This window comes from Cyprinus carpio, chromosome B19 (genome assembly GCF_018340385.1).
Source record: "Cyprinus carpio isolate SPL01 chromosome B19, ASM1834038v1, whole genome shotgun sequence".
In the NCBI taxonomy this organism is placed as follows: Eukaryota; Metazoa; Chordata; class Actinopteri; order Cypriniformes; family Cyprinidae; genus Cyprinus; species Cyprinus carpio.
The window spans coordinates 5874302-5900647 of record NC_056615.1 but is presented as its reverse complement, the minus strand read 5'-3'; the positions used below and the strand labels follow the sequence as shown (position 1 = coordinate 5900647).

The 26346-nt window shown below is 36.9% G+C and overlaps 2 protein-coding genes, 1 long non-coding RNA gene and 2 other non-coding genes across 5 annotated transcripts in view; all 5 read left to right on the top strand.

Moving 5' to 3' along the window:
- The first annotated feature begins 8082 nt into the window (after positions 1 to 8082).
- On the top strand, positions 8083 to 10089 carry LOC122140805. Its single transcript, XR_006157383.1, has 3 exons — positions 8083 to 8205; positions 8944 to 9044; positions 9857 to 10089. It is a non-coding gene; the product is annotated as an uncharacterized LOC122140805 (long non-coding RNA).
- LOC122140894 lies at positions 8721 to 8853 on the top strand. The gene has a single exon (XR_006157435.1). It is a non-coding gene; the product is annotated as a small nucleolar RNA SNORA9 (small nucleolar RNA).
- On the top strand, positions 9642 to 9774 carry LOC122140895. Its single transcript, XR_006157436.1, has one exon. It is a non-coding gene; the product is annotated as a small nucleolar RNA SNORA9 (small nucleolar RNA).
- A 1953-nt stretch (positions 10090 to 12042) lies between the features above and the next one.
- Positions 12043 to 17266, top strand: LOC109104513. Its single transcript, XM_042745434.1, has 5 exons — positions 12043 to 12181; positions 14322 to 14457; positions 14764 to 14951; positions 15069 to 15154; positions 15944 to 17266. Exons 2-5 carry the CDS (start codon positions 14450 to 14452, stop codon positions 17264 to 17266), a joined length of 1605 nt encoding a protein of 534 aa, XP_042601368.1. The 5' UTR covers positions 12043 to 12181; positions 14322 to 14449.
- Positions 17267 to 22831: 5565 nt separating this feature from the next.
- The window catches only part of myo1g (myosin IG), a 47490-nt gene continuing 43975 nt past the window's right edge, over positions 22832 to 26346 (top strand). Inside the window, exons 1-3 of the mRNA XM_042744764.1 lie at positions 22832 to 23084; positions 24510 to 24718; positions 25784 to 25877. Coding sequence (XP_042600698.1) covers positions 22990 to 23084; positions 24510 to 24718; positions 25784 to 25877 — 398 coding nt within the window. The 5' untranslated portion in view covers positions 22832 to 22989. The remainder of the gene's footprint in view (positions 23085 to 24509; positions 24719 to 25783; positions 25878 to 26346) is intronic.

The following is a 26346-nucleotide window of genomic DNA, read 5'->3' as shown; positions in this document are numbered from 1 at the left end:
TTGTATTAAAGTAAAAATGGATAATAAATACACCTTTCGTATGGAATCAAATAGCAAGCAATGAAATGTAAGACAAAAATAATGTTTTCGGACATGAAAGCATGTTATTTTTTGTTTTGGTGTAAATTACTCACTAAATGCTAAACTGCCAATAATGTAAGCCACCGGGAGACTGTAGACAGCTGTGATTTACTGTATTGCATTAACTGAAAGCCAAATAATATAATGCTTTGTAATGCAAAGTATTTTTCCAAAACTTTTCCAAAGTTTTATTTGTACTTTCGTGCAGTGACAGTGATGGCGAGAACTTATGTGATGTAGTCACATGCACTTACTAGCTAGACCTATGGCAAGCCAAAAGGATAAGATTTACTCTATAGATAAAGATAAATTGCGTTTACATAAAAAACATTGGTTTTGACAGCTTTTAAAAAGTATTAGCACCGTCAAATACGACGTCCCGATAGCAGACGCCGTAAAACAATGTGCCCAAACTATAAAAAACACTGTATTTACCGGCACTTTAGTGCTTGTAAAAAGTTTGTATAATATTCAATTAGCCTTAGCCTTAGTAATTTAATTTCCAATACAAGAAAATGTGCATAGTATATGCCAGCAGTTCTCAATTCCAGTCCTCGCACCCCCCTGCTCTGCAAATTTTGTATGTTTCTTTTATGGCTTCAGACGTTTGTACTATTCGAATGTAAGTGCCCTGCGAAGTGGACATCACAGGATATTCCACCATGATTCCAGTTCGAAGCAAACATATATGTTCCATTCAAAGTGTATTGAAGTGTGCGAGATGTGTATTTAAATTGTATTTATTTACAGAGGTACATGATGTCACACTTGTCCATGTGTGAAGACGTTGCGCAGCGCAAATCTGTGAATGAATGTTCCGAAGTGAAGTAAACTTAAACAGATTTCCCCTGCTCAGAGAGTAGGGAGCAATGAACACTGTGTAGGGACCATGTCAATGGGAACACAGTTCATGCACAGAGCTAACATCTAATGAGCTGGTTATCTGAATCAGGTGTGTTAACAAAGAGAGACATGCAAAATATGCAGAGTTGGGGGGTGCGAGGACTGGAATTGAGAGCCGCTGGTATAGGCTAACGGAAGTCAGAGAGTGTGTAAAAGCTTTGCAGTTAGAAGTTGGAGGCAATGGTTCTATAGCCTTTTTGTTAGAGTGTTTGACCCCTATACCGCCAGGACCGCTGGTTCAAGTCCCACTCCAAACAGATTTGAGTATTCAAGGAGCGTATTAGCTTTTTAAAAAACAAATATATGGTGACGCATTACTGCCACGCACATATTACATTTTGTCAGCCACTGCCCTTTGGCCTAAATTATTTACTTGAAGTACCCCCTGAGATTTTAAGTAAATATTTCAATAATTTAATATGTGCTGGAATAAAAAAAAAAGAAAAGAAAACCTCATACACACACTGAAATCATTTCACCATGTTTTATGTCGAAATCCAATGGATTTTAAACAAATAGAAAATATTGGTTCATCTGGTCTTGCTCAAATTCACAGGTATAGACAAACACAATGTGCTTAAGATAACACACAAACAATTATAACCTTTCATGTCTTAAACATTCACTGTGCTGCAAAAATGTACGTAAACTCAGCAAGTGACTAACTTGTTGCCATTACCTGGAAAACTTACAAATGTTTTGTTCCTTTTCAGTTGGTCATGTTCAATGTTACGTCAGAAAGAGACTGACGAATAGGGTCTCACCCGAGAGCCCAATCACCTTCAAGTGGTAACAAAACGAGCCAATGGTACACAGTGTACCTTGGTCTGCGGGATTTGCATCACGAGCTCCACCCCGCTGTGTGGGTATATAAGGAGCAGCGCAAGCAACTCGTATTCGAGCTTTCGCTTTGGAGCCGAGCACATCTAGTCTGCTGGTTTCACTGGAGTGCTTTCAAAGCGAGTCAGCTGGTGTTGGTGTGATGGCTCCTCGTGATGGCCACGATCGCTGTCACGTTTCTGGGTAAAGATATAGAGTCCCCTCTGCCACACCCCAGTCTAGTTCCTCTTCTTGTAAGAGGGCTACTTTGGCTGTTGGCCAGGGTGATCTGAGGGTTACCGTGTGGGCTTCCCCGATGAGCCAGCCTCCTTGGGCCACATGCCCCTCACAAGCGCCGCAGCTGGGTTAAGCTTCCGGATGAGTTTGCTGGACCCTCTCAGCAGGATCCCAGCATCTCGTTCGGGGCACAATACGAGGACTAGATGTTGGTTTCCACATCACAATATTACTAACTCCACCTTCACTGCCCTCGATGGCGGGGCATCCAATGGGTATGCGGGGATACCCCCAGTGGAGCGCTCTGTTGCGATGCAATTGTGTCCTTAGAGCGTCTCCGCCTGGAGTGGTGGTCCCAATATCCCGTCCAAGGCCTGTAAGTTCTCATCCACACTTGTGGCCAAGGCTTACAGAGCTGCGGGTCAGGCCACTTCCGCTTTGCACACCATGGCCACCCTTTAGGTCTACCAGGCCAAGGTGCTCAAGGGGCTGCACGAGGGCAGTGCTGACTCAGAGGTCTTGCAGAATGTGCGCACTGCTACTGACCTCGCCCTCCGGGCTACGAAGGTCACTGCGCACTCCCTGGGTCAGGTGATGTCCACTGTGGTGGTCCAGGAGCACCACCTATGGCTGAACATGGCAGACATGAGGGAGTCTGATCGGACTCAGCTCCTCAACTCTCCGGTCTCCCAGCCTGGCCTCTTTGGCAACACAGTGGAGAGTTTTGCTCAGCAATTCTCTTCCGCCCAGAAGCAGTCTGAGGCTATTAAGCACATTCTGCCCCAGCGACCCGCTGCTACCTCCACACTGCCGCAGGAGATGGCCACAGAAGGGCGGCGCAGCCCATCTCTGCCCCCAAACCTGCCAAGCATCAGGCCAAGCGGCATTCCTGAGACGGGCAACCCAGACTTGGGGAAGTCAGCTCTTTGGGAGATGGTAGCAGGACCTCTCCTTCCCCCGGAGGAGGGTCGGGGGAGAATCCTTTGTTCTCCTAGATCCTGAACTTGCGTGCCTTGAACCGAGCTCTTCACAGACTTCCGTTCAAGATGTTAACGCCCAAGCGCATTTTCGAATGCATTCGTCCGGTGGATTGGTTTGCAGCGATCGACCTGAGGGACGCGTACTTTCATGTCTCCATTCTTCCTCGACACAGACCGTTTCTTCGGTTTGCTTTCGAGGGGCAGGCATATCAGTACAACGTTCTCCCTTTCAGGTTGGCCCTTACTCCCCGCGTCTTTACGAAAGCTCTGGCTCCTCTCAGGGAACGAGGTGTCCGTATCCTCAACTACCTCGATGACTGGCTGATTCTAGCTCACTCTCGAGCACGGTTGTGCGAGTACAGGGATCTGGTGCTCAGACAACATCTTAAAAACATTCAATCACTGTTGTTATGTGTTCAAATTTAGGGGATTTTTCTGAAGAACAGTTAGCAGTTTAACTGACCAGAACAAACAAGGGACTCATGAAACTCATCACAAAACTGAATAGTTGTGGATTTTCCAGGTAACAGCAACAAGGTAGTAATTTTTTTTTTTTTTTGCAAACAACCTGAATCTTTTTTATTATTTAAAAAAAACAAAACAGCACTGGTAAACAATTTGCTGCAAGATTTAAGTGTATTTCATGGCCAAATAATAAGTGTTAAGACACTTGTATGGGAACTAGGAACTTTTTATTTTAACAATGTTAAAAGTTTACATTTGTAATGACACTGAACATAAATCAAAATGACAGTATCTTACGATAATTACATAATAACACAATGCCAATCAAAAGAGTTCAATAGTTATATCTGCGGGGTGGAGTTGGGATGTGGAAACAGATTTTACTAAAAGGTTCTGTGGGTGATTTGGACAGTTGTTTTGGTATCACAAACATGAAGGGGGGAAAAACAAGAATGAAAAAAAGCATAGAAAAACAAAACAGGGCATGATTGTACAATGCTCTCTTCCACACTCAATAACCATGGCAAGGTTTCCTTGATCAAGGTACTGAACCCCAACTGCTCCCTGGGTGCTGCAGCAAAAATGGGTGCCCACTGCTCTGTTTTTGTGTGTGTGTTTTCACTACTGTGCATGCACTTGAATGGGATAAATGCAGAGCACAAACTTTGAATATGGGACACCATACTTGGCCACAAGTCACTTTAATTTTTCATCTTCCGACATAGTTGTTTAAGAAATAAAAATCTATACTCTGCATCACTTATGCCTGGTTTCGCAGACCGGGCTTAGATTAAGCCAGGATTAGGCCACAGTTAAATTAGGACATTTAGGTAGCTTTAATAAACATAAAAAACACTACTGGTGTGCATCTTGAGACAAAACGATGGCGCTAACATATTTTGAAAACAGTCAGAACAAGTTTCTTAAAACAGTTAAAACAGTTCAAACATACATTTTAGTCTGGAATAGGCTGAAGCCTTGTCTGTGAAACCAGGGGTTAGTGATAAAAAAAAGCTGTAAAAGAACATGTACCATACCAGTATTTACTTATTTTTTTACATAATGGAACAAATTAAGTGCCTGGAGGTGCATTTCATTACTGTCTACATCCAATATACTTTAACTTTCCAGGAAATGGAAGAGTTTCTAGTAAAGAGTAGTCAGTCCCCATCACATGTCACCCCAGAGCCTCTCAATTCTTTTGGTTATGAGTGCCTCTGATGGGACTGCCTCTTCCTGATCCCCTGAAGATGTTCATCATGACACAGACAGCATTGTTTTCTTCTCCATGATCCGTAGAAGGCACTCCATATCTGGACATGGCGTTTAAGAAACAATCCAATACAATAGTGATGCAGTTGTTGTTGGAAGCATGAAGGAAGACTATTAGATGGCTGTAGCCATCGATACCCCCATGAATAACAATTCTCCATCTAAACCATAACATATAAACAAACAAACAAGAAGAGAGAGTGACATTAGACAAATAAAACACAATTGTACAGTACTTGTTTTATATCAAAAATACAGTAATATTGTGGAATTTTACTATAATTAAAAAAAACTTTCTATTGTTATACTGTTTATTTTAAAGTGTTATTTATTGCTGTGATGCGTAGCTGAATATAAGCATCATTACTCCAGTCTCGTCATTACTCCAGTCTTCAGTCAGATAATCCTTCAGAAATCATTCTTATATGCTGATTTTCTGCTCCGTTATTATTGGTATCAGCATAAATGAATAATAATAATAAAAAATGTTTCTTGAGCAGCAAATCAGCACATTAGAATAAATTTTGATGGATTGGGACACTGAAGACTGGAGTAATGAAACTGAAAATTCAACAAATTGTAATACTATTTCACAAATTATTGTTTTTACAGTATTTCTGTTCAAATATATGCATCCTTATAGTGCATAGAGATGTCAAAAAATAAATAAAATTTGTATTGATCTAAACTTTTGAAAATAATAATAATAATAATAATAATAATTGTTGTCATCAAGGTGCCACAGAGAGTTCGGTAAAGCGACACTGTAGAGTCTTCTCTGTGGTCTTTGGGACATTGCCCTTAGTGCAGCTGCCCTAGGGTCAATTCGAACTAAACTCCTCCGCACTCAGTTTCTCTGGACCTGAACACCATCTTTCTGTAACTGTGCCCTCACAGCCTCAGATCCAAGCTGGTCATTCCCAGCAATGATGTCAGCAACCAGTTCATCGAGGGCAGCATCACTTGTCGGAATATGACACGTAATGACTCAAAATCAGCGGGTTGGGCACATTACACTACATGGAAAAAGCTGTAAATAATACGCTTTTGCGTAATCAGAACTATGTTTTTACAGCATCCTATGGCAAGCCGAACGGCATTAAAAGCGGTGCTTTTTACAAACACTAAAACACCGTTAAATACGGTGTTTTTTTATGGTTAGCACGCATTTTTTACGGCGTTTGATATTGGGACGTCATTATTGACGGCGCTAATACAGTTTTAAATGCCGTCAAAAATGGTGTTTTGTATGTAAACGTGATTTGTCTATAGTGTAAATCTGACCCTTTTGGCTTGCCATATAGACCGTCTCATTCTAGCGTTTAATGCTGAGGAGGACTCTAACCTACAAGCCTCTAACGGACTAAACTAGGATGGATGAAGCCTTCTGTTTAAGAAACACCCATATATACGCTGCCAACATATACTGTATAAAAACATGTACATAGTGTCCGTGACATCACCCGTAGATTCCTGAAGAGAGTTTTTGAAGCTCAAAGCCCATATTGGCAGTGCATCACCGCGCGTCACTCCCGGATAATCGAAAATGGGCAAAAAGGCGAAACTGGTTGTTGAAGCCACGCCCACCTAGCTCGATGGCAGTGTCAGCAGGCAATCCACCTGTCACTCAAGTGGCCACGCCCTTAATTATGCAGAACTTTAAGGCTTAATAAAATTTAAACAAATGAGTTATAAAAAAATTCACCCCCTCACAGTTGTCATGAAGGGCAAAATTAGCTATATAGACCAAAATAATTCTTTGAACCAGGCTGTAAACATGTTGTTTTTCTGCTGTAAAGTTGGGCATTATAACATGGGGAGTCTATGGGATTGACTCCCTTTTGCAGCCAGCCTCTAGCGGCCAGTTGACGAATTACAGTTTAAGTCACTTCCTTGTTGGCTTCACGAGAGACGGAAGAAGTAGAAGTAGAAGTAGAAGTAGAAGTAGAAGAGGGAGGTTTATCGGTAATTGACTTCTCACTCTTCAATGAGATATTAAAAATAAATTGGATTAAAAGATTTTTGAAAAATCCAAACAGTTTATTGAATATTGTGCCAAACTTTATTTTGTGAAAAACTTGGTAAAATTACATTCTTGCTTCAATGCCCATACTCCATCAACAGAATGCCAGTAAAACTATCCAACTTCCATAAACAGGCTCTAACTTATTGGTCTCTTCTATACAAACACAACTTCTCCCCTCACAAATGTTTTTATATGGAACAACATGAACATCATATATATAAAACAAGACTCTCTTCATAGAAAACTGGTTTTAAACATGATATTCTACTGGTATCCCAATTATTAAAATAACTCAAATCAAATTTAAACTTATGACGACTTCACCCATAAATTTAATTTCCAGCCTCCAAGAAAAGAATTTGATATTGTAACCAAAGCTATACCCCAAGGGATCATCACCCTACTTAGAAATGAGACAGTTTTGGATCAATTTTTAAATAAATCTCTCTCCAGCAGTGTTTCAATAAATGGTCTATCGTTTCTAGACAGAAAATTTAACAACAAAAAGTAATAAAAAAACCTTCTATGTGCAAAACCTATCCCTGCCTCCAGATACAAATGGTCCCCCTTGTATAAAAATATTAATTGGAATAGAGCATGGAATAACCCACATAAATTCTTAATTACGAACAAAGTGAAAGAAATATCATTTAAAATTCTTCACCATTATTACCCCTGCAACAAAATTATCTGTAAATTCATCCCTACTGTAGACGATAAATGCAGTTTTTGCTTTATGGAAACAGAAAACGCTAGACCATTTATTCTATAGTTGTTCATATAGCTCTTCCCTGTGGAATGGATACAAAGATTGTATTAATGGACAACTTGGCTCAAATATACATTTATCTAATTTCGATATTTTCCTTTTACTTTTCTGACTCAAACTCCTCTGTACAATATTTAGTCAACTTGATCATTTTGCTTGGAAAATTTTTTATTCATAAATCCAAGTTTATGAATAACAAACCTCTTTTCAATGTTTTTAAAATTGACTTAAAAAATTATATAGAATGTATTTCTGGATTAGAGGGTAAATCAGCATCAAAATGTATTACTTATCTGGTTTAAACTATATAATTTAACTGATATCTAATGTTTGATACTCTGGCGATGCATTTTTGTTGGTTAATTATGTTTATGTTTCATTTGTTATATGATATGTATTTTCAACTTTATCTACTGGCTGTTATGTATTTTATTTTTTTTATTCGTTATGAAGATATGATCTGACAAATTGTAATAACTGTATTTGATAATAAAAAAAAAAAAAAAAAAAAAAAAAAAAAAAAAAAAAAAAAAAAGAAGTAGAAGTAGAAGAAGAAGAAGAAGAAGAAGAAGAAGAAGAAGAAGAAGAAGAAGAAGAAGAAGACGTGGTTTCCGGATCCTTCTTACGTTCACTTGAGGACTGCAGTGCAAACGGTAGCTGTCTTCTCTCTTTTACAATAAGATTTAAATATATCATTACGCATGTCACAGCAGGTTATTTGGTTTTAATATGATATGTGAAATATTATGCAGTGGGAGCACAATGTTGTAAGGAGAGTTTTTAGGTTGCTATGTAACTTAGTACTAAGTTAACTATTGTCTGCTAGAAACGGTTTACAAAATATTATAATACCGTTTTTTTTTTTGTTGTTGTTGTTTTTTTTACTTGGCTGGTTAGTTTTAATTATAGACTGGGTTTTAATGAGTTTTGTCAAAAAAAAAAAAAAAAAAAAAAAAGCATGTAGTCACAAGGGTCCACGTGTGATACGAGCTCAGCTGTCTGTGTTAGCTCAATTCAACGTCTTGTACACTTATTTACATATAAAAGTAACTGTGCATTTTTAACTTACAAATGTTAAAAAAAATAATAAAAAAGAACAAAAAAATTAGTTTCTAGCAGTGTTGGTAATTAAATGAATATGAAGCATGTAGTGCGTTGGGAATGTAGTTTGCAGGCCGTTCAGCGAGGTTGAGTCTGAAGTGACTCTGTCCTTTCCTGTTGAGTCTGCTAGATGGACATGGGCTGGTTTGAGACCGTGCTGTTTACCCTCTACAGCATGGTTATAGAAACCCCAGACAGGCAATAATTCAGACATGTGCTTGAGGCCCTCAAACTTTGCACAATGTAATTCTTTTCTTGTGAAATGTACTGAAAGGATCTTTCTTTTGCAGCAAAATATAATTTCAGTGAAGCCTTCAGAGAGTGTTGGTCATCATGAGTTTGATGCCATCTTATCGATGAGTTTCTATCTCACATCTGCTACCTGAAGGAAGTAAGTTTGGTAAACATAATTAGTACTTTTCAAAGCAACAGTTTTATATACACACACACACACACACACAGAGTGGTGTAAAATTGTCTTAATTTATTTTTTTTATTTTTTTGCATGTCAAACTTGAATTATTCAGATCAAACAAATTTTAATGAAATAATGATTATATTTATTAATGGATAAAAGCTGTCCAAACATCAGTTCTTTCATGATTTAACAGGAGGGGGCAATTCATTTTTCACGTAGGGCCAGGCAGGTTTAGACAGCTTTTTTCCCCTTAATAAATAAAATCATCATTTAAAAACTGCATTTTGCATTTACTTGCATTATCTCTGTGTAATATTAACATTTGTTTGATTGGAATCTTTTAAGTGTGACATGGAAAAATAAAAAACCAGAAGGGGGCAAAACCCTTTTCAAGGCTCTCTCTCTCTCTCTCTCTCTCTCTCTCTCTCTCTCTCTATATATATATATATATATATATATATATATATATATATATATATATATATATATATATATATATATATATATATATATATATACACTCCTGTACACACTATTTTAGTTAAGCTTTCTCTAAAACAGAAGTCATTGTTGCAGGCTGACCAGCAAGGCTGAGTCATTGTGACTCTTGCCTCTCCTGTAATGTCTGCTAGATTGATTTTGAGGTGGTTTGAGGCCTGCTGTGGTGCCCTTCCCAGCATGGTTATATAATCTTCAAACATTTCAACTAGTTGTCTGTAATCTTGTTGGTAGGAATGGTATATCTTCAGGTAAAATGTAATTTTATTTTCTTCTGTCCTTTACAGGGAGAAACGCCTGCTTTGCTGCAGTGTTGGAACACCAAGTGTTGGTTTTGACTAAGGCAAGATATTAGGGCAGTATTGAATATTACATACTGTGAGATTGACAATAAATATTATTTTTGGTGCATTTGTTCTTGGTTCAAATGCTGAGTGTTGTTATAACCCAGAGGCTTTTGATTTGGTTTTTTGAATAATTGATCAGCGAATAAAGATTAAAGAAATCTTTAAAGACAGAAGCTATTGTCATTCTTATTTTCACATTGTTTCTTACACGCAAGTGGCAGAGAAGAATTGTCAAACATAGTGCTGTGTAAAACTAGCTGGCTGTACATTATCCTGCTTATTACGTGGTTCTTTGACTCATAAGTAATTGGACATACATTTGAGTTCATTTTAACTTGTTTGTAATAAACTCAGAGCTTCTGCTAATTAAAGCAGTATTTAGAAAGTGGCTTTTAGCCAAGATGAATAATCTAGTTCAAACAAATTAGGAAGTAATGTAGTCATCCTATATGTTATTTCTCTCCAAACAAATAATTGTGGTTTAAATTATTTTATTTGTCTTGCACGTTATCTTAAAGCATGCTGCCAAGGGGAAAAAATGTACAAAACAATTGATCTCTCACCAAGATGAACACTACAACAATGATGTCCAGGGTAACAGTGTATAACTGAAGATGCATCTGGTGAACCTATAGGTTGATTATAGCAGTGCTGGTTTAATGTTTCTCTCGTCTCTGTTAAAATTTAGCACTTCATGAAACAGTAGGCAAAATCACCAGGCAGCTTACCACTACTGGTGTCATTAAGTGTATGTTATGAAGTGCAGAGAGATAATTGACTAATTTGTAAATGACAGTGAAGCAACATAATTGATGCTGTCGAGTCACATGACACTGACAATGTTGTGAATGCAGTATGTTTGTATTACATACAGACTACACCGAATATTTAAACAAGAAATGTACAGAAGGGCTAGATGAGATATTTATACACATGCACACACAGAGACAGTGTTGGGTGTAATGCATTACTGTAATTTTATTGCTTTTTTTCTTCTGAAGAGACCATTACTTTATTTGATAAATAGATCTAGCAAAGTCAATTTAGCCTTTTATATATTTAGCATATTTATTACCATTATTCACATATGTAACATTTTATACATATATATTTTTATTTATACGCAGAGTGCACAAAATATGATAAACGACAGCTCAAACTTGTGTGTGTGACACAGTCATGGCCAAAAGTTTTGACTGTGACAAATGTTGTGTTTTGCAAAGTTTGCAGCTTAAGCTGTTGTGGTGTTCATTCGCATTGTTTATAGATTATTGTGTAGAGTGATCAGATGCATTTGAAATAATTGCTAAAAGTTTCATTGGCCAAAAAAAGAAAAGAAAAAAAATCACTTTTTTTTATCCTGACACAAAATGACCAGCTAACATTAATTGACTAATCATATCAACAGCACATGTGAAAGTGTGAATGAGTACTAGTCAGGTTAATCACTATCATACTAATTAGATTGGAAGAGCAGACTGATGAAGGGGTGAAGCGCTTCCAATTATTGAGTGCTTGTTAGCAATGGTCACCTCCAAAGAAACACGTGCAGCCATCATCCCTTTGCCTCAAAATGGCCTCACATGCAAGGAAAGTGCTACAAAGCATATTGCACCTGAAAGAACCATTTACCTGATCATCAAGAACTTCAAGGCTCAAGGCCTGCCAGAGCCAATTGCAGAGCTTATGAAGAACAAGGGTCAACACTGTAAATATTAACTCATATATATATATATATATATATATATATATATATATTATTTATTATTATTTTTTTTTTTTCCAATAAATGCTTTTAAAACTTAAGTTTATCATTGTTTTTCAGTATACCATAGAAACACGTGGAAAAATGATCTACAAATACTGAAGCAGCAAACTTTGCAAAACTGCCAAATTCTTAATCATCTAAACCAGGAGTGTCCAATCCTGCTCCTGGAAGGGAGCTCTAACCTGCCTGAAAGTTTCAAGAAATCATCCTTAATTAGTTGGTTCAGGTGTATTTAATTACATATACACATTTGGCAGACACTTTTATCCGAAGTGATTTACTCTGCACTCTAGAAATACATTTTATGAGATCATGTATTCCCTGGGAATAATGCTAGTGTTGCTAGCACCACGCTCAAGTCTTTGAACTTCAGGAATGCTATTAGAGGTGAAGCTAACTTCTACAGGAAGGTGGAGCCCTAGGAGCAGGACTGGACCACCCTGCTCTAAACGGTCCTCACCTCAGATCAAAAGGACAGTCTGTTTCATTTATTTCAGGTGGGTCACCCATTGATGCTTCGCTCTTCATGGACAAACAGCTGGGTTCAGGAGATCTTCCCTGAATTAGACTAACACAAAAACACGATTTAAAAATGTTCTTTACAAGTTCTACAGGTATAGGGAAAAAACAGGCTACGATGACATTATTTAGATAAAATTCTAACCTGAAAAATCATTGTAACTTATAAGATCATGTAATTCAATATTACTATGCAGTACATACTTGCAGCACATATGTATATATTGGCCATAATAAATCTGGATTTAAATAAACAAATATGCAAATCCCTGAAATTTTAAAACTAAATCATTATTGCAGTGATTTATGTTTCTTGCATGTTGTATGTTTGGCAACAATTCTTGTAATACTAAATGATGCTGTGTGTAGCCATTATTTCTCCAGACGTACACATGTACATATTCCAGGCAATACCAAGATTCATCAGTCTTAATTTGTGAAAGATTAGCCACCACAGAGTCCTGACCTTAATCCCACTGAAAGTCTTTGGGATATGCTGCAAAAAAGTTGCACACTCTAATATTTTGTTGGACTTTTAGCTTTGATTATACTGTGCATTCACTGTGGCATTGTAACATAATAACATTTATTTCCATCAAGAGCTGCATTAATTTTTGGCTGTGATCTTGTATTGACAATGGGAGAGTTGAACCACTCTGTAAAGTGACTCCAGCACATCTCAAAGGCCTTCAAGCTCACGGCTCTGTTGTGGCCAATTTATACAGTACATGAAAATGATTTCTCATGCTCACTGAACCACTATTTCACAAATTAAGCCTGGTGAATTTATTGGCATCCTGCAATATGTACATGGGTACATCTTTCAACATGGTTGTTTAAGAAATGCAAAGCTATTCACTGCTTCAGTTAGGGTTAAAAATTGGTTGCCAAACATGCATATGGTTCAAATTAATATGTTTTTTTATCACTGTATCTGGTTACTTCTATCTGATGCTTCAGAGGTGACTTCACACATTACTTCAGATGCTGCTGAAGGAATTAATTATTACCTGGCATTAGATTCTTCACTGCAGCTGAAGTTTATAAGCTTAATGAATGTTACCGTGTTAGAATCAACTTTAGTCTCAGTGTTGTTCTTTGACCTGACGTCTATGGTAACATTTTCATTGGCTGGGACATTAAAATGCCTCAGAATGTTCCAGACGTGACACTGCAGTTTTCAAAATACTGTTTCATGCATTTAAGCATTCACAGTAACACTCAGAGGTAAATACGTGGAGGAATGTCTGTATGTAATGTAAAGAGTTAACAGCTATATTTCTCCACAACATTTCTAACAATAAATCATTATTATCGCTTTCTCTAAACGGAATATTCAATCATTCATTCAGTATTTTCTTCATGATTCCCAGTGTCACATTTAAGTTCATTAAAATCATGAGAACCGTCCTAGTAGCAGACCTCATACGCTGCCCCATATAAGACATTAAGGAAAGGCTTAATGGGGTGTGTCCAAAAACGTTTGAGAACCACTGCTTTATTATAACACCGTCTAGTGTTGGATGGATGTGTGTCTGTCCAGCACATATTTTAGACTATACAGCCAAGTTTTGAGTCTCTGTGATTTATGGTGACTGTCGCACCACAATAATATATATATATATATACCTGTGTGTGTGTGTGTATATATACACACACACACACACACAATAAAATATATAAAGTAACATACAAAAATATATATATATATACACACACACACACAATAAAATATACAATAAAAAAGTAACTGACAACAAGGCTAGGAAGTAGCCTAGTTTAACACAGGCTACAATAAGACTGACACATAGCCTACTATACGTGGTTAATCGGTGATAGCCTAAGATTTCAATAAAAACATTATCTACACATTCATAATCTGCACATTATCTAATCCTCCCATGCTACTGGTCAGTGTACAATATCCAGCCACAGATTTTTATAACACTAAAAAAAAAATCACCTTTTGTTTGTTGTACTGATTGGCGATGATTTTTTATTTTTTTTTTAATTGTGCACTTTTTTGTGATTTTTCCCATGTGTTTTTATTTTATGTATGTTCTGAATAAATACTTACTATATATTATTTAAGAGAGATAACTCGTAATGTTTTTCAAGTGCACGCGGACACGCCCCCTTGTTTCCGTGGAAACGTGCGCACTGCGCAGTTTCACTTTCACTTAACAACGAAGAACGGTCGAGTCTTTGCAGCAGTATCTTATCCTGGCGAACGCATTTATGCAGTCATGGACAGGTAAGTGTTTGTAAACTAAGTGTAAAATACCTTAACGATTGCTGTACGTTTATCTTAAAATTACAATGCATTTCCTGTTCCTTGCGATATGTTGGAGCGCACGTTGTAAAGCAAGTCTTCTGTGTTCGGGGCTCCACTCATGCCTTGTTTCTGACCTGATATGAAAAGGAGGAGGTGTGGCTTTCGCGTTCAGGCATAGCATTCAAGCCCCTCTGCGACATTTTAGTCAGTTGTGTGATGATTCATTTTGTGTTGTAATAGCCTTACTTATTATTTGTAACTTCCCCGCACTATTTATTGTTTTAGTGTTAAGATGGACGTGAAGGAAATGGTTATTGAAGTCAATGAACTTCCAGACGACTACCCCAATAATAAAATGATTGACAAATTAACCATGCACTTTCTGAGGCCCAGAAACAACGGTGGAGAGGTTTTAATAGTGATATATCCCACCTCCAACAAAGGCCAGGCTTATGTTGTTTTTGATTCAGAAGGTATGATACTATGCATTGATGTTCTGTTCTTATACGTATATCTAAGTTTAACATCATATTTCATGACTAACATTTATTATTCTTTTTTTTTTTTTTTTTTTTTATTCAATATCTTAGTACTCCGAGTCTTGGACCATAATCATGTTTTGGAACTGGATGGTCAGTTTTACCCACTGGATGTTAAAAAGATACATCAGCCTAAGGTAAGACATTTTATTGGGGAACTTTATTCTCCTATTATCTTGTTTTTATTTGAATATTTATCTTTTGAGGGCCCCAGAGACATAAATCCACATTTTGATTTGCAGCTAAATGAATGCTTTCTGAAAGTAATGCTCTGACACCATCTAGCGGTCAGAAAAACTATAACACACTGCTGAAATGATTTTCCAGTGATAAATATAGTTTACTCAAGAAAGCTTATGTTAAAATATCAAAATACATATAATATTGAAAAATGTCCAAGTATTGAAATTTTAGACTGATGGGCAATGTTTTTTAATGCACTGATTGGATTAATCCAGTAATGCACTAATTTTGAATTAATTATTGCATGGTTTGTCAAGATTCAAAAAAGACTAAAATGACTACAATAAGAATAATAATTTAAAACAAAAATGCATGCATTAATTGCTTCACGTTCTTGAAGTTTTCTTTTCAAATCTATGCATGTCATTAACTGCCTCATGCACTGCATGATATCTGGATCTGAAACCATTAAATGCATATAAATTATTAAGTAATAAAAAAGAAATTTCCACGATTTCCCTAACGTTTAATCTGCATACCACCATCATGTTTACATTGTATAGTGATGCACTATTGAAACAATTTTTGAGAGCAAGGGGGCCCCCTGATGGCCCTACACAACTTCCATAGTTTGCATATAACAAGGACCAACACTGCACAAACTAAATAAATAATAGCCCTAAAGTGAGGCTTGACAAATGTATTTGCTTAACATGCCTATTATGTTCATACTGCTTTCTCAGTTTGACGTGCCAGCTGAAGCATTCCTTGATGTGAGCATGTTCTACAGTCAGAAAAAGATCCGAAATCTTCTTCATAGCCACGGCTTTGATGTGTCAGAGACCCGTTCAGGACAGCTGCACTTGCAGGGAACCTTTCTTAACCTAAAACGCATCCATCCCAAACTCATGCATCTCCTTGCCCAAGAAACCCACTTGCAAAGAAGCAAACCTTCGCAATGCACTAATGGCTTCTCGTCTGACTCTGTCTCCAGTGATTTTGAATCTAGATCTCATTCCACATCAAGGCACAGTCCCAATGGCCACTCAGTGTATGCTGCAGGCAGAAACCCACATTCTGGAATAAACTCAAGATCCCCAGAGTCTCCAAACGGGCAGGCACTCATGCAGGCTGCCTCTCCAATGGATGTTAGTTTAAGCACAGAGAGTTCCTTCAGCATTCCCACCAGGAGCTATGAGGATTTCAGCGTAAGCGCTCGGCAGAAAAATCCCTCATCTCACAGGAAAACTGAGGATTCCTTCCCTGTGGATCCACTCGCATTCAAATACGTAATGCACTTTAAGAAAGATTTTATCGAAAAAATAGAATCTGATCACCAAACTCATATTAGCCATGTAGACAATTCAGGAGTTGTTATGGTTAAACTTTCAGGAGTATTCTGTGAGGAAGCAGGTAAAGAATTGCGTGAATTCATGCAGAACATCAGCTCATCTTTACGCACGCAAGAAATAGACCTGCATAAACTTAACAGGAGTCAAAAAAAACACATTACTGAGAAGGCTTTCTCATTCCAAAAGATCTACAATGTTTTAATTAGGGAGGAAAATTATATTCTCAAAGTGGTGGGTTCCTCTAAAGACAGTTATGAAGCGATGGAAAGGCTTCTTGGACAGGAGGTTAATATTGCTTTGCCAAGACATTCCACAAGGAACTCTTTGCGACGGAGCAACTCTTTGCCAAGACAAAAAACAAGGTATAGCGAGGAGAACCCAGACTTGGGAGGAATTCCTGATGCTGTGTACACTACTACTGTTAGTAGCTCCTCTGCCTCTCATTCCCGGACTGACCCTCAATTACAACCAGAAGAACAACAGGAAAGAGGTCGCAAGTCCTCTAAATCCTCTGCACAATGTGGCAGGACACACAGCGCCTCTCGATTACAACACAAAAATGAAAGCAGAGTAAACCGAGAACCATCAGCTCATGATAAGCAGGATTTGACACCCCCTCATGAAGTTCAGATATTTAAAAACAGGCCCATTCCTAAAGTTATGGCTGCTCTTACTCCTAAAAGAAAGATCAATTTCAAAAAATTGAGACTGTAGAATGTTGTTCAGTAGTAGTTCAGTTTGCTTAAAAATTCTGGGTTCAGTACAAAAAGAACAATTAAAAGTGATTAAAAATTATGTTGTTCAGTAGTAGTTCAGTTTGCTTAATAACGTGTATATACATCAGAAAATTCTGGGTTCAGTACAAAAAAGAAAAAATTAAAAGTGATTGATTGATTACCATGAAAATGTATCTCCACTTATTTTAAAAGAAAAACAAAATAGGGCTCATTGGTTCAGTATAGCCACAAGACATGAAACAAAATAACATGGGCACATAAAGTTTTTCTGTGTGAAGTTATATTCAATTTTAATACACCTAACTCAACTGTAAAAATATTGAAACAACACAAATAATAAGAACCACTCAAATAATACTCAAATATTCATTTCAGTGCATGTATAAAATTATAAGCTTTACATTTCTGCTTTTAAACCCTCCATTTTCTTTTTGTGGTAATCACAATTATTCCACAAATACTGTCAGTTGAGCTTAACCCGGAATTACAGTGCCCTCCATAAGTATTGGAACAGTAAAGCAAAAAATTTTCTGTTTGCTGTGGAGTCAAGAAATCTGTAAATATGATTAAAAGATGAATATGAGACAAAACTACAGAATGTCATATTTCATTATTGGGTGATTCAACACAAAGATGTTTTACCAGCTAAGATGATCAGCACTTTCAGAGTTTCATCTCCCTATCTGATGTGAGCTTAAGTATTGAAACAGTTGCCTGACAGGTCTTTCTAAGTGTTCAGCTGTGTCCTGTTGCATTAATTCTTCAGATATTAAAAGCAGGGAATGTGTCTTATCAGTTATATCCATTGCTTCTGCATTCTAAGTCTTGAATTTGATGATGACACACACAAACCAGGATGAAGACGAGGAAGCCGATTCTGAAAGAAAAGCAAGCAATTTGGATGCTAAAAGAAAAGAGGGAGTCAATTAGAACTATAGGAAAAACAAAGGGCATGGAGAAATCAAGAGTTTGGAAACTACCGGCGACATCAGCAACCAACGATGACCTGATCGGCTGAGAAACACAACAATAGTTGATGACAAATGATAAAAGCTGTGAAAAAGAAACCCTAAAATACACGTCTGTAAAATCACCAACAACCTCCAGAAAGGTGGGGTGATGCTCTGTCAATCTACAGTCCGCAGGAGAATTTGACACAGAATTACAGAAGCTACACAGCAAGATGTAAACCTCTGATCAGCACCAAAAATACAAAGGCAAGATTCTTCACAAATGTGAGCCAGTAGAGTTTTGGAAATGAGTTGATGGACCGATGAGAAAAAGATTAACCTTTATCTAAGTGACTGGAAAGCAAAAGTGTGGAGAAAAAAGGGAACTGCAAATGATCCTAAGCACACAACCTCATCTGTAAAGCTTGGTGGAGGTGGTGTCATCTAGAGCAGGACCTCTTCATTTTAATGATGACTTAATGTATGATGGCAGTAGCAGAATGAATTTGGAAGGGTACAAAATCATCTTTGCTACCAATATTCAAGAAAATGCCACCAAACTCATTAGAAAGCACTTCATATTAGATCAGGACAATGACCCAAAATAATCTGCCAGTTCAGTCAAGGACTTTATCGGGGCAAAGAAATGTAAAGTCTTAGATTGCCCAAATCAACCTCCAGATTTAAATCCGATTAAACATTAATTTCACCAGCTGAAGAGGAGACTAAAGACAGAAACTCCCAAAAACAAGCAACAGTTGGAAATGGATGCATTAAAGGCTGGAGAAAAGCATTTCAAAGCATAAGACCAAGAGTCTGGTGATCTCTATGGGTTGCAGATAGGGGTGTAAATCGGATGGTTCATCACGATATGATATGATATCGATTCTCATACCCAGCGATACGATATTTTCCGATACCTCAAAAATTATACGATACGATTATGATTCGATTTGATACAGTAGTATATTGATCGATATATCAATATTTTGATATTTTATATCTATTTTAAACAACCATCTACATTTTTATTAACTCACAAATGCAACCAAAATATATAACAAGAACATTTATCTGAAAATTTTACATTCTGTACCTCAGCTGGGACATTCACAACAAAAAAATAGGCCTACACATTTTTTTAAATAATAAAGAAAATAAACAATTGGAAAAACAATTCTGGCTGCTACTATGGGCTCAGTGCTAAAAATATTTTCTACAGATAACCAAATCACAAGCAATAGCAGAAAATAACTACAATACAACAAAGAAACAAGTTCAGTAAACAGTGCTTTTCAGGTTTTTCAGCTCAGTCAAAAATAAATTTCCAGGTACGCTACAGAAATGTTATAGGCTAATGAAATGTAAAATAACTGCACAGTCTTCACTCTATAAATTAAATATAGATGAATCATTTCTGATGTTATAACGGTTATTTAGTCAGGAGCAGTGAGCACTTGTATTTTTCTTTGACAGCATTAGATTTATTATTAGTTTGCTTTCATTTTAAGAACGTAGCACGGATTTAATGTAGCCTACTGATACACACGCCTTTCTTTCTGAACTGTTTAGATTAAGACATATGCCTTAACGACTGTGTTTACTAGGATATTCGTCAAAATGCGCATTTTGATTTAATTTTGTCTGTATTTATTCATCCATGCACAAAAAAGCGGAAGAGAGATCGATTTAGTATTCACGCGGTCTAGACACGGCTGTCTGTGTGCATGCGCGCACTTCAGATGTGTGCGCTGAAAACTTCTCACACAGCGCTCGACTGTTCCACCAACAATCCCGAGCGTCTTTTATGCTTCACCTTGTGCCTTCGGGCAAGGGCAGTCCTTATATCGAGTCCTGATACGTGAGTTTGAGCGAGAATGCACGCGTTGGCGGTAATGCATAGACGGACATTATGTGAAAATGTGGACAGTGCCAAATAAGCGGCCTATTAATACTACAGAAATCGATATTTTACGTGTGGCAACATACATCGTATCGTCAGACATCGTATCGATGTATCGATCCATATCGATGAATCGTTACACCCAGGGGCGTCGGACTGGGGGTGAAACCAGTACTGATTACCAGGGCCCCAAAGGAAGAGAGGGCCCTTGAAAAGTCTGGAATATATATTTTTTTTTCCTGGATATTTTAATGGGGGCTCATCAGGACTGCCTATGCATAGTTCTACCTGTGTTGCTCCAAACCCCTGAATAAACCCCTAGTTGCAGACTCACTGCTCTGCATGCAAGGGATCTGCAACTAAATATTAGCTTTTAATAAATTCAACTGTTCCAATACTTATGCTCACATCAAATAGTGTGATGAACTTGTGATGTCCTTTTAGTGATGTCCTTTTTATTTGCTAAAACATGTATGTGTCGAAAGACCTAATAATAAAAATGTGACATTCTGTAGTTTTGCTGCATATTCATCTTTTAATAATATTTGCAAATGTTTTGACTCCACAGCAGAGAAAGCTATTTTGTCTTTACTGTTCCAATACTTATGGAGGGCACTGTATTGTCTCATATTGCACTACTTGCATTGTGTTCAGTTATTTTTTGTCAAGACTCTCGTTCAGTACTATGGTGACTCAATGAGGAAGTGTCTTTTTCTGCATTCTACAGGATGTGGGGCAGGCCCTGTGGTTGAATTAGGGACTAAGTACCTCCCTGTCAGAAAAAAGGAAACAAGAGTTGAGGCTCTTGTGCTGAAACTGTTAAAATGTGAGAAATACATTATACAAATACATTTTCCTTATAATTTATGAAGCACTGATTTTGATTTTATATTGTATGAATTGAGAATGTGTATATTATCGATTATTTCTATCAGATACAGTTTTCTGTTTTATTAAAAAAATAAAAATAAATAAATAAATCCCCCATGTTTTGGTCTGCTATTTAAGAATTTCGACAGTGGTCATTATGATTAACTGGTTGTCTTAACACAGTATTCTTTTTTTGGCATTTGGTTATTTTTAGACATTTTAATAATTTTTAGGCATCACTGTAATGTAATCAAATGTCATTTCTTTGATAAACCGATGATGTATGTTAATCTATATGAAATAATCTATGAAATTTGTAATAGTTATACATTAAATACTGTAAATAGTGACTTGATAGTAGCTCATTCTCCGATTTCCATTGTTCTCAAACTACTGTAATCCCAAAATAATTCCTCACAATAAACTGAATAAGGTGTTACTCATACCGAAAACATTTGTCTTTAAAGAGATAGTTCACCCAAAAATGAAAATGTTGTCATTAATTACTCGCCTTCATGTTGTTCCAAACCCGTAAGACCTTCGTTCATCTTCAGAACACAAATTAAGATATTTTTGGTGAAATCTGAGAGCTCTCTGACCCTGCGTAGACAGCCATGTAACTGACAGGTTCAAGGCCTAGAAACATCAGTGGTTCAACTGTTATAGGTTTGTAAAATTGCGATTGAACCCCTGATGTCACATGGACTATTTTACCCATTTACAGATGTACTGATGGGTCTGGGAACATTTCAGTTGCATTGCTGTCTATGGGAGGGTCAGAGAGCTCTCGGATTTCATCAAGAAAATCTTGTGTTCCGAAGATGAACGAAGCTCTTACAGGTTTGGAACGACATGAGGGTGAGTAATTAATGACAACATTTTCATTTTTGGGTGAACTATTCCCTTTAAGTCAACATACATAATGACATAACCTTTTGGCTTTAAAGCAGTAAATGTATTTTTGTTATGGACCTGAACTTTCAGCTCTCAAATGTCCTACCTTTTAAACTTGAATGCATTTCAGTTTTGGTTGCCAATTATCTACTACCATATTATTTGAGCAGAATTCGTACATGTTTTTAATAAAACGCAATTTGTAATACTGTGATTAAGAAGAAACATGTTAATTTGGATGGTTCCATAGTATTTAACTGACAAGCTCTCAGTTAAATACTATGGAACCATCCAAATGAACATGTTCAGTGATAGTATCACTGCTGATTGGTATCACAATTGCTCCCAGCACCCCTTTTTATTTCTCCATAAATGGCATGCTGTGCGCCCTTTCCTGTCTGTCTGTATCTTGTTTGGTCCTGTTGTTTATGGTTGTGAGTAGGTTTTGCAAGAATGGAACAGATCCTAGATTAGTGTGTGTGGGCAGCAAAACTTGGACTATGTGGGAGATCTAGCTCTTGACAGCAGTCTATGATCCAAACTCCCCTGTGATTGCAGGACCAGAAGAGGGTGGGCTTTTAGAAATGCCATTCATCCTCTTGTAAGATAATGATCATTTTTAGGTTATTTTATTAAATATGCGTGACTAATTGCGCATATAAAAATGACACAACAAACACGGGGAAGGTTATGAATGGCAAAGGACTGAGCAAAAAAGGTTTCGTTAACAGGACAGAGGTTTAGTTAAAGTTTCGCTGTGGCTGCTTTCAGGTCCTGTGGTAGCTCAGCAAGATCAGAAATACTTTTCTCGTGTTTAAAGATAGTTCCTTCTACCACATGCGTACAGAGATACGTTCTCTTGAACAGGATGACATGCTGAAGCCTGCAGACCGCAGTCGTCACTGACTTCACTCAGCACAGCCTCAGATCATGCAACAACCAAGATGTAGGCCACACCCACTCCACATTCGTCTCCTCTACCGGCTTCGAGAGGACGTCAGTCAGTGCTGGGTCTCTGTGTCTTTCTCGTCACCTTCCACTTTTCTCTCCATCCATTTGGCCTTCATATAGACTCCTGCAGGGATGGCGGAGCTGGAGGGCTTGGAGTTCGGAAAGTCAGACTTTGTGCTTCTAGACGAGGTGACCATGGAGCAGTTTATGGACAACTTGAAGTTAAGGTAAGAGTGAACATTTAACACTAAAGTGGTTTTGTGTAAGGAGATTCAATGGACATTATGTATTATAAAGAACCTTTCAAGACGGTAGTGAACATGGCTTTCAAAAAGGTTACTCAGTGCTTTGATAAAATAATTTTTATCTGTAAAACTTGCTTGTGAAATCTGTTTCACTTTCAAAGTGAGTATTTAAGTCTCGTTTTATGTTTTTTTAGTGCGTTTTTGATTTAGACCACTCCCTTCTTGGTAGACAATGGCGTGACGAGAAAATGACACATTTTTAGAAGAAAAAAGTGGAGGGGAAAAAATGTGTAATTTCGCTTTTGACTTTCCCGCTCATAGCTGAAATATCAATTTAAGTGGCTGACATCAACAGCTTAAGAGTCCAAAAGTGACATCTTATCATGTCTTACGACAGCTGATCATAGCCAGCCAGTAGGATCTTTTGATGATGAAATCACATAGTTCTCCTTTCCTTTAACATTCAGCATTTGCACTCAAGTCCCACATCTGTGATGTCATTTGTTAAAACGGGTTGAATCAGATGACCTTTTCACAAGACTCTTTATGACTGTGATGCTAAAGAGTGTTAGACGTTTCACTGCACACTTGTTTTGTCCGTCCTAGATTCTTACGTCTCTGAAACCTCATAAAAAATGAGCTCAGTTCTTGTCCTTTCTGTGCGTTTTATCAGCTGAGGTATGACCACGCCTCATGTGACTGTCCCGCACATTCAAACTTCAAAACACCACTAAGTTCATGATTTGCTGAAGGAAGACATCCTACAAACTGAATCATTAAATATTTGAACTATATGTCGACATTAACATGAAAGTGCTTGTTTTAAATTTTTTTGAATTTATCATCTACAATGACAAATGCATTGTAACTATGTACAGAAGTATCTTAGATGAAGATAGAGATAGCGTGTTAGTGGATATGTTTGCTTAACTAAGATTACACTATATTTTATGTTGATTTAAATTCAGAAAGTGAGTCATCTTGAGCCCCATTACACTTCCTGTTCTCACTTCCCAGCCCCGTATCACTTCCTGCTGAATACAGGCGTGTGACATTGAGAAACATACTGTGGCACATAATACCTAGATTAACGTCAAGTAAATGAATCACCAATTGTATTACGATATTTGATAGATTAAAAATTAGTTTATGATGTTTTATTATATTAATGTTGAACAAATTCAGGATGTATTCCTATCTGTAACTTCATCTTAAACCTCTGATTAATGATCCCACCTCACCTTGCAGTAATAGTCAATGCATCCATCAGTTGTTCTTTGTGTCTCTCGATTCAGTAGGAACTAAACCAAACTAGCACATACGATGAAAACAATGAGTCTTGTTATAGATGTTTCTGCTGTTCAGCTTGACATGCATATCATTCACAGTACTGTTTGTTGTTTTCAGGTTTGAGAAAGGCCGTATCTACACTTTCATTGGAGAAGTAGTGGTGTCAGTCAATCCGTATAAACATTTGGATATCTATGGGAAGGAGGTCATTGAGGACTACAGGGGAAGAGAACTGTATGAGAATCCACCTCACCTGTTTGCTGTCGCAGATGCTGCTTATAAAGCCATGAAGAGACGAGCCAAAGACACATGCATCGTCATTTCAGGTACGGCAGCTACTAAACACACAGTCACAGCTGAAAAAAATAACAACAATTGTACAATGATCAACAACACAATAATCAGATTTAATCACCAGAATGAAAATGCACAAATGCGCAATGAAAACATGGAATATTTAACCCTGACATACCAAATGATGGTCAGAAAAACCTACTGAACCTTTAGACAAAATATTTTAAAAAGGTTTTTGTAGAGTATCATATTTGATACATCAGGCTCTTATATAATGAGAATATGGAGCTCATCCTTAAGGAGTAAAAAACAATACAGTTTTATTCAGAGGCTAAAAAATATGCAGTTTGATGAAGTTGCTGATATTTTATATTTATATAATATTTACTTCCTCACAATTAAAGTGCATTAAGTACAAAATTAGTTGTACCAATTTAGCAGACTTTAAGTGTACCAGTTTAGTATACTAAAAGTACAATTACAGGGTATTTTTATATATGTAAATCTATTTAGTGTACTTAGCTATACATTTTTTTACATTTTAGTATATTTATTTTTCACTAGGGTCTCAATAATATATCTTAGTAAGATGCTTAGCTCTGTAGTTTTTTATTATGGAGGACAAAAATATATAATGCAATGGAATAAAATGATGATTTAGAGATCCTCAAAAGCCTGATGGATCATATTTGATACATGATTTTACAGATTTAAGTATGGGCAATAAAGTCAAGCTAAGCTGCTTCAGTCCAGGAAGTGTTCACCTTAAAATATTATAATTAAAGGGCCCCGGTGTACTACAAGCAGAATCCAAGAACAAACTGGTGAGACATAAATTTGATCAAAATCAAACCAAAACCTATATAAGCAAGACAAGACCTATATATAAAAGCTGGACCTATATAAAATCTTATTTTGCTTTCATTTCTTCCATACCTCTTCCTTGCTGATTTTAGCGCAACTGTAAAACTGTTCGGAGGAGCAGATTTGTGATGAACCGTGTAGAGAGTTTGTGCACTTTGCGTTTAATTAGGGAAGAATAAACTGATAAACAAAGACATTACTGTATGGATTAGACAAATCTCCTTGTGTTTCAGGTGAGAGCGGAGCAGGCAAGACTGAGGCAAGCAAGTACATTATGCAGTACATTGCAGCAATCACTAACCCCAACCAGAGGGCAGAGGTCGAGAGGTCAGTTTTCTGGGGATACTGACAGCTCTGGACTTTTTAGTTTTTTTTTTTTTTTGTAGTTAATTTATTGCTGGACAACGATTAATCGCGATTGATCACATCCAAAATAAAAGTTTTTGTTTATATATTATACAGCGGGTAAAAAAAAAAAAAAAAAAAAAATCAATTTTATTACACACAGAACTTAATTTCTGAACTTATTTGTTTTGTTTTCTTTGTTGAATTTCATGTCAATAGCACCTTTAGAAATATATTTACTGAGAAAAATTGTGATGCGCTCAGTACTTATTTTACCCACTGTATGTGTGTGTACTGTGTATATTTACTATGTATAAAGACACACACATACTATATATATATATATATATATATATATATATATATATTTAAAAAATATTTACATGTATATATTTATATTCATATAATTTATATTATATACAAAATAATTTCATATATAAACATAACATAT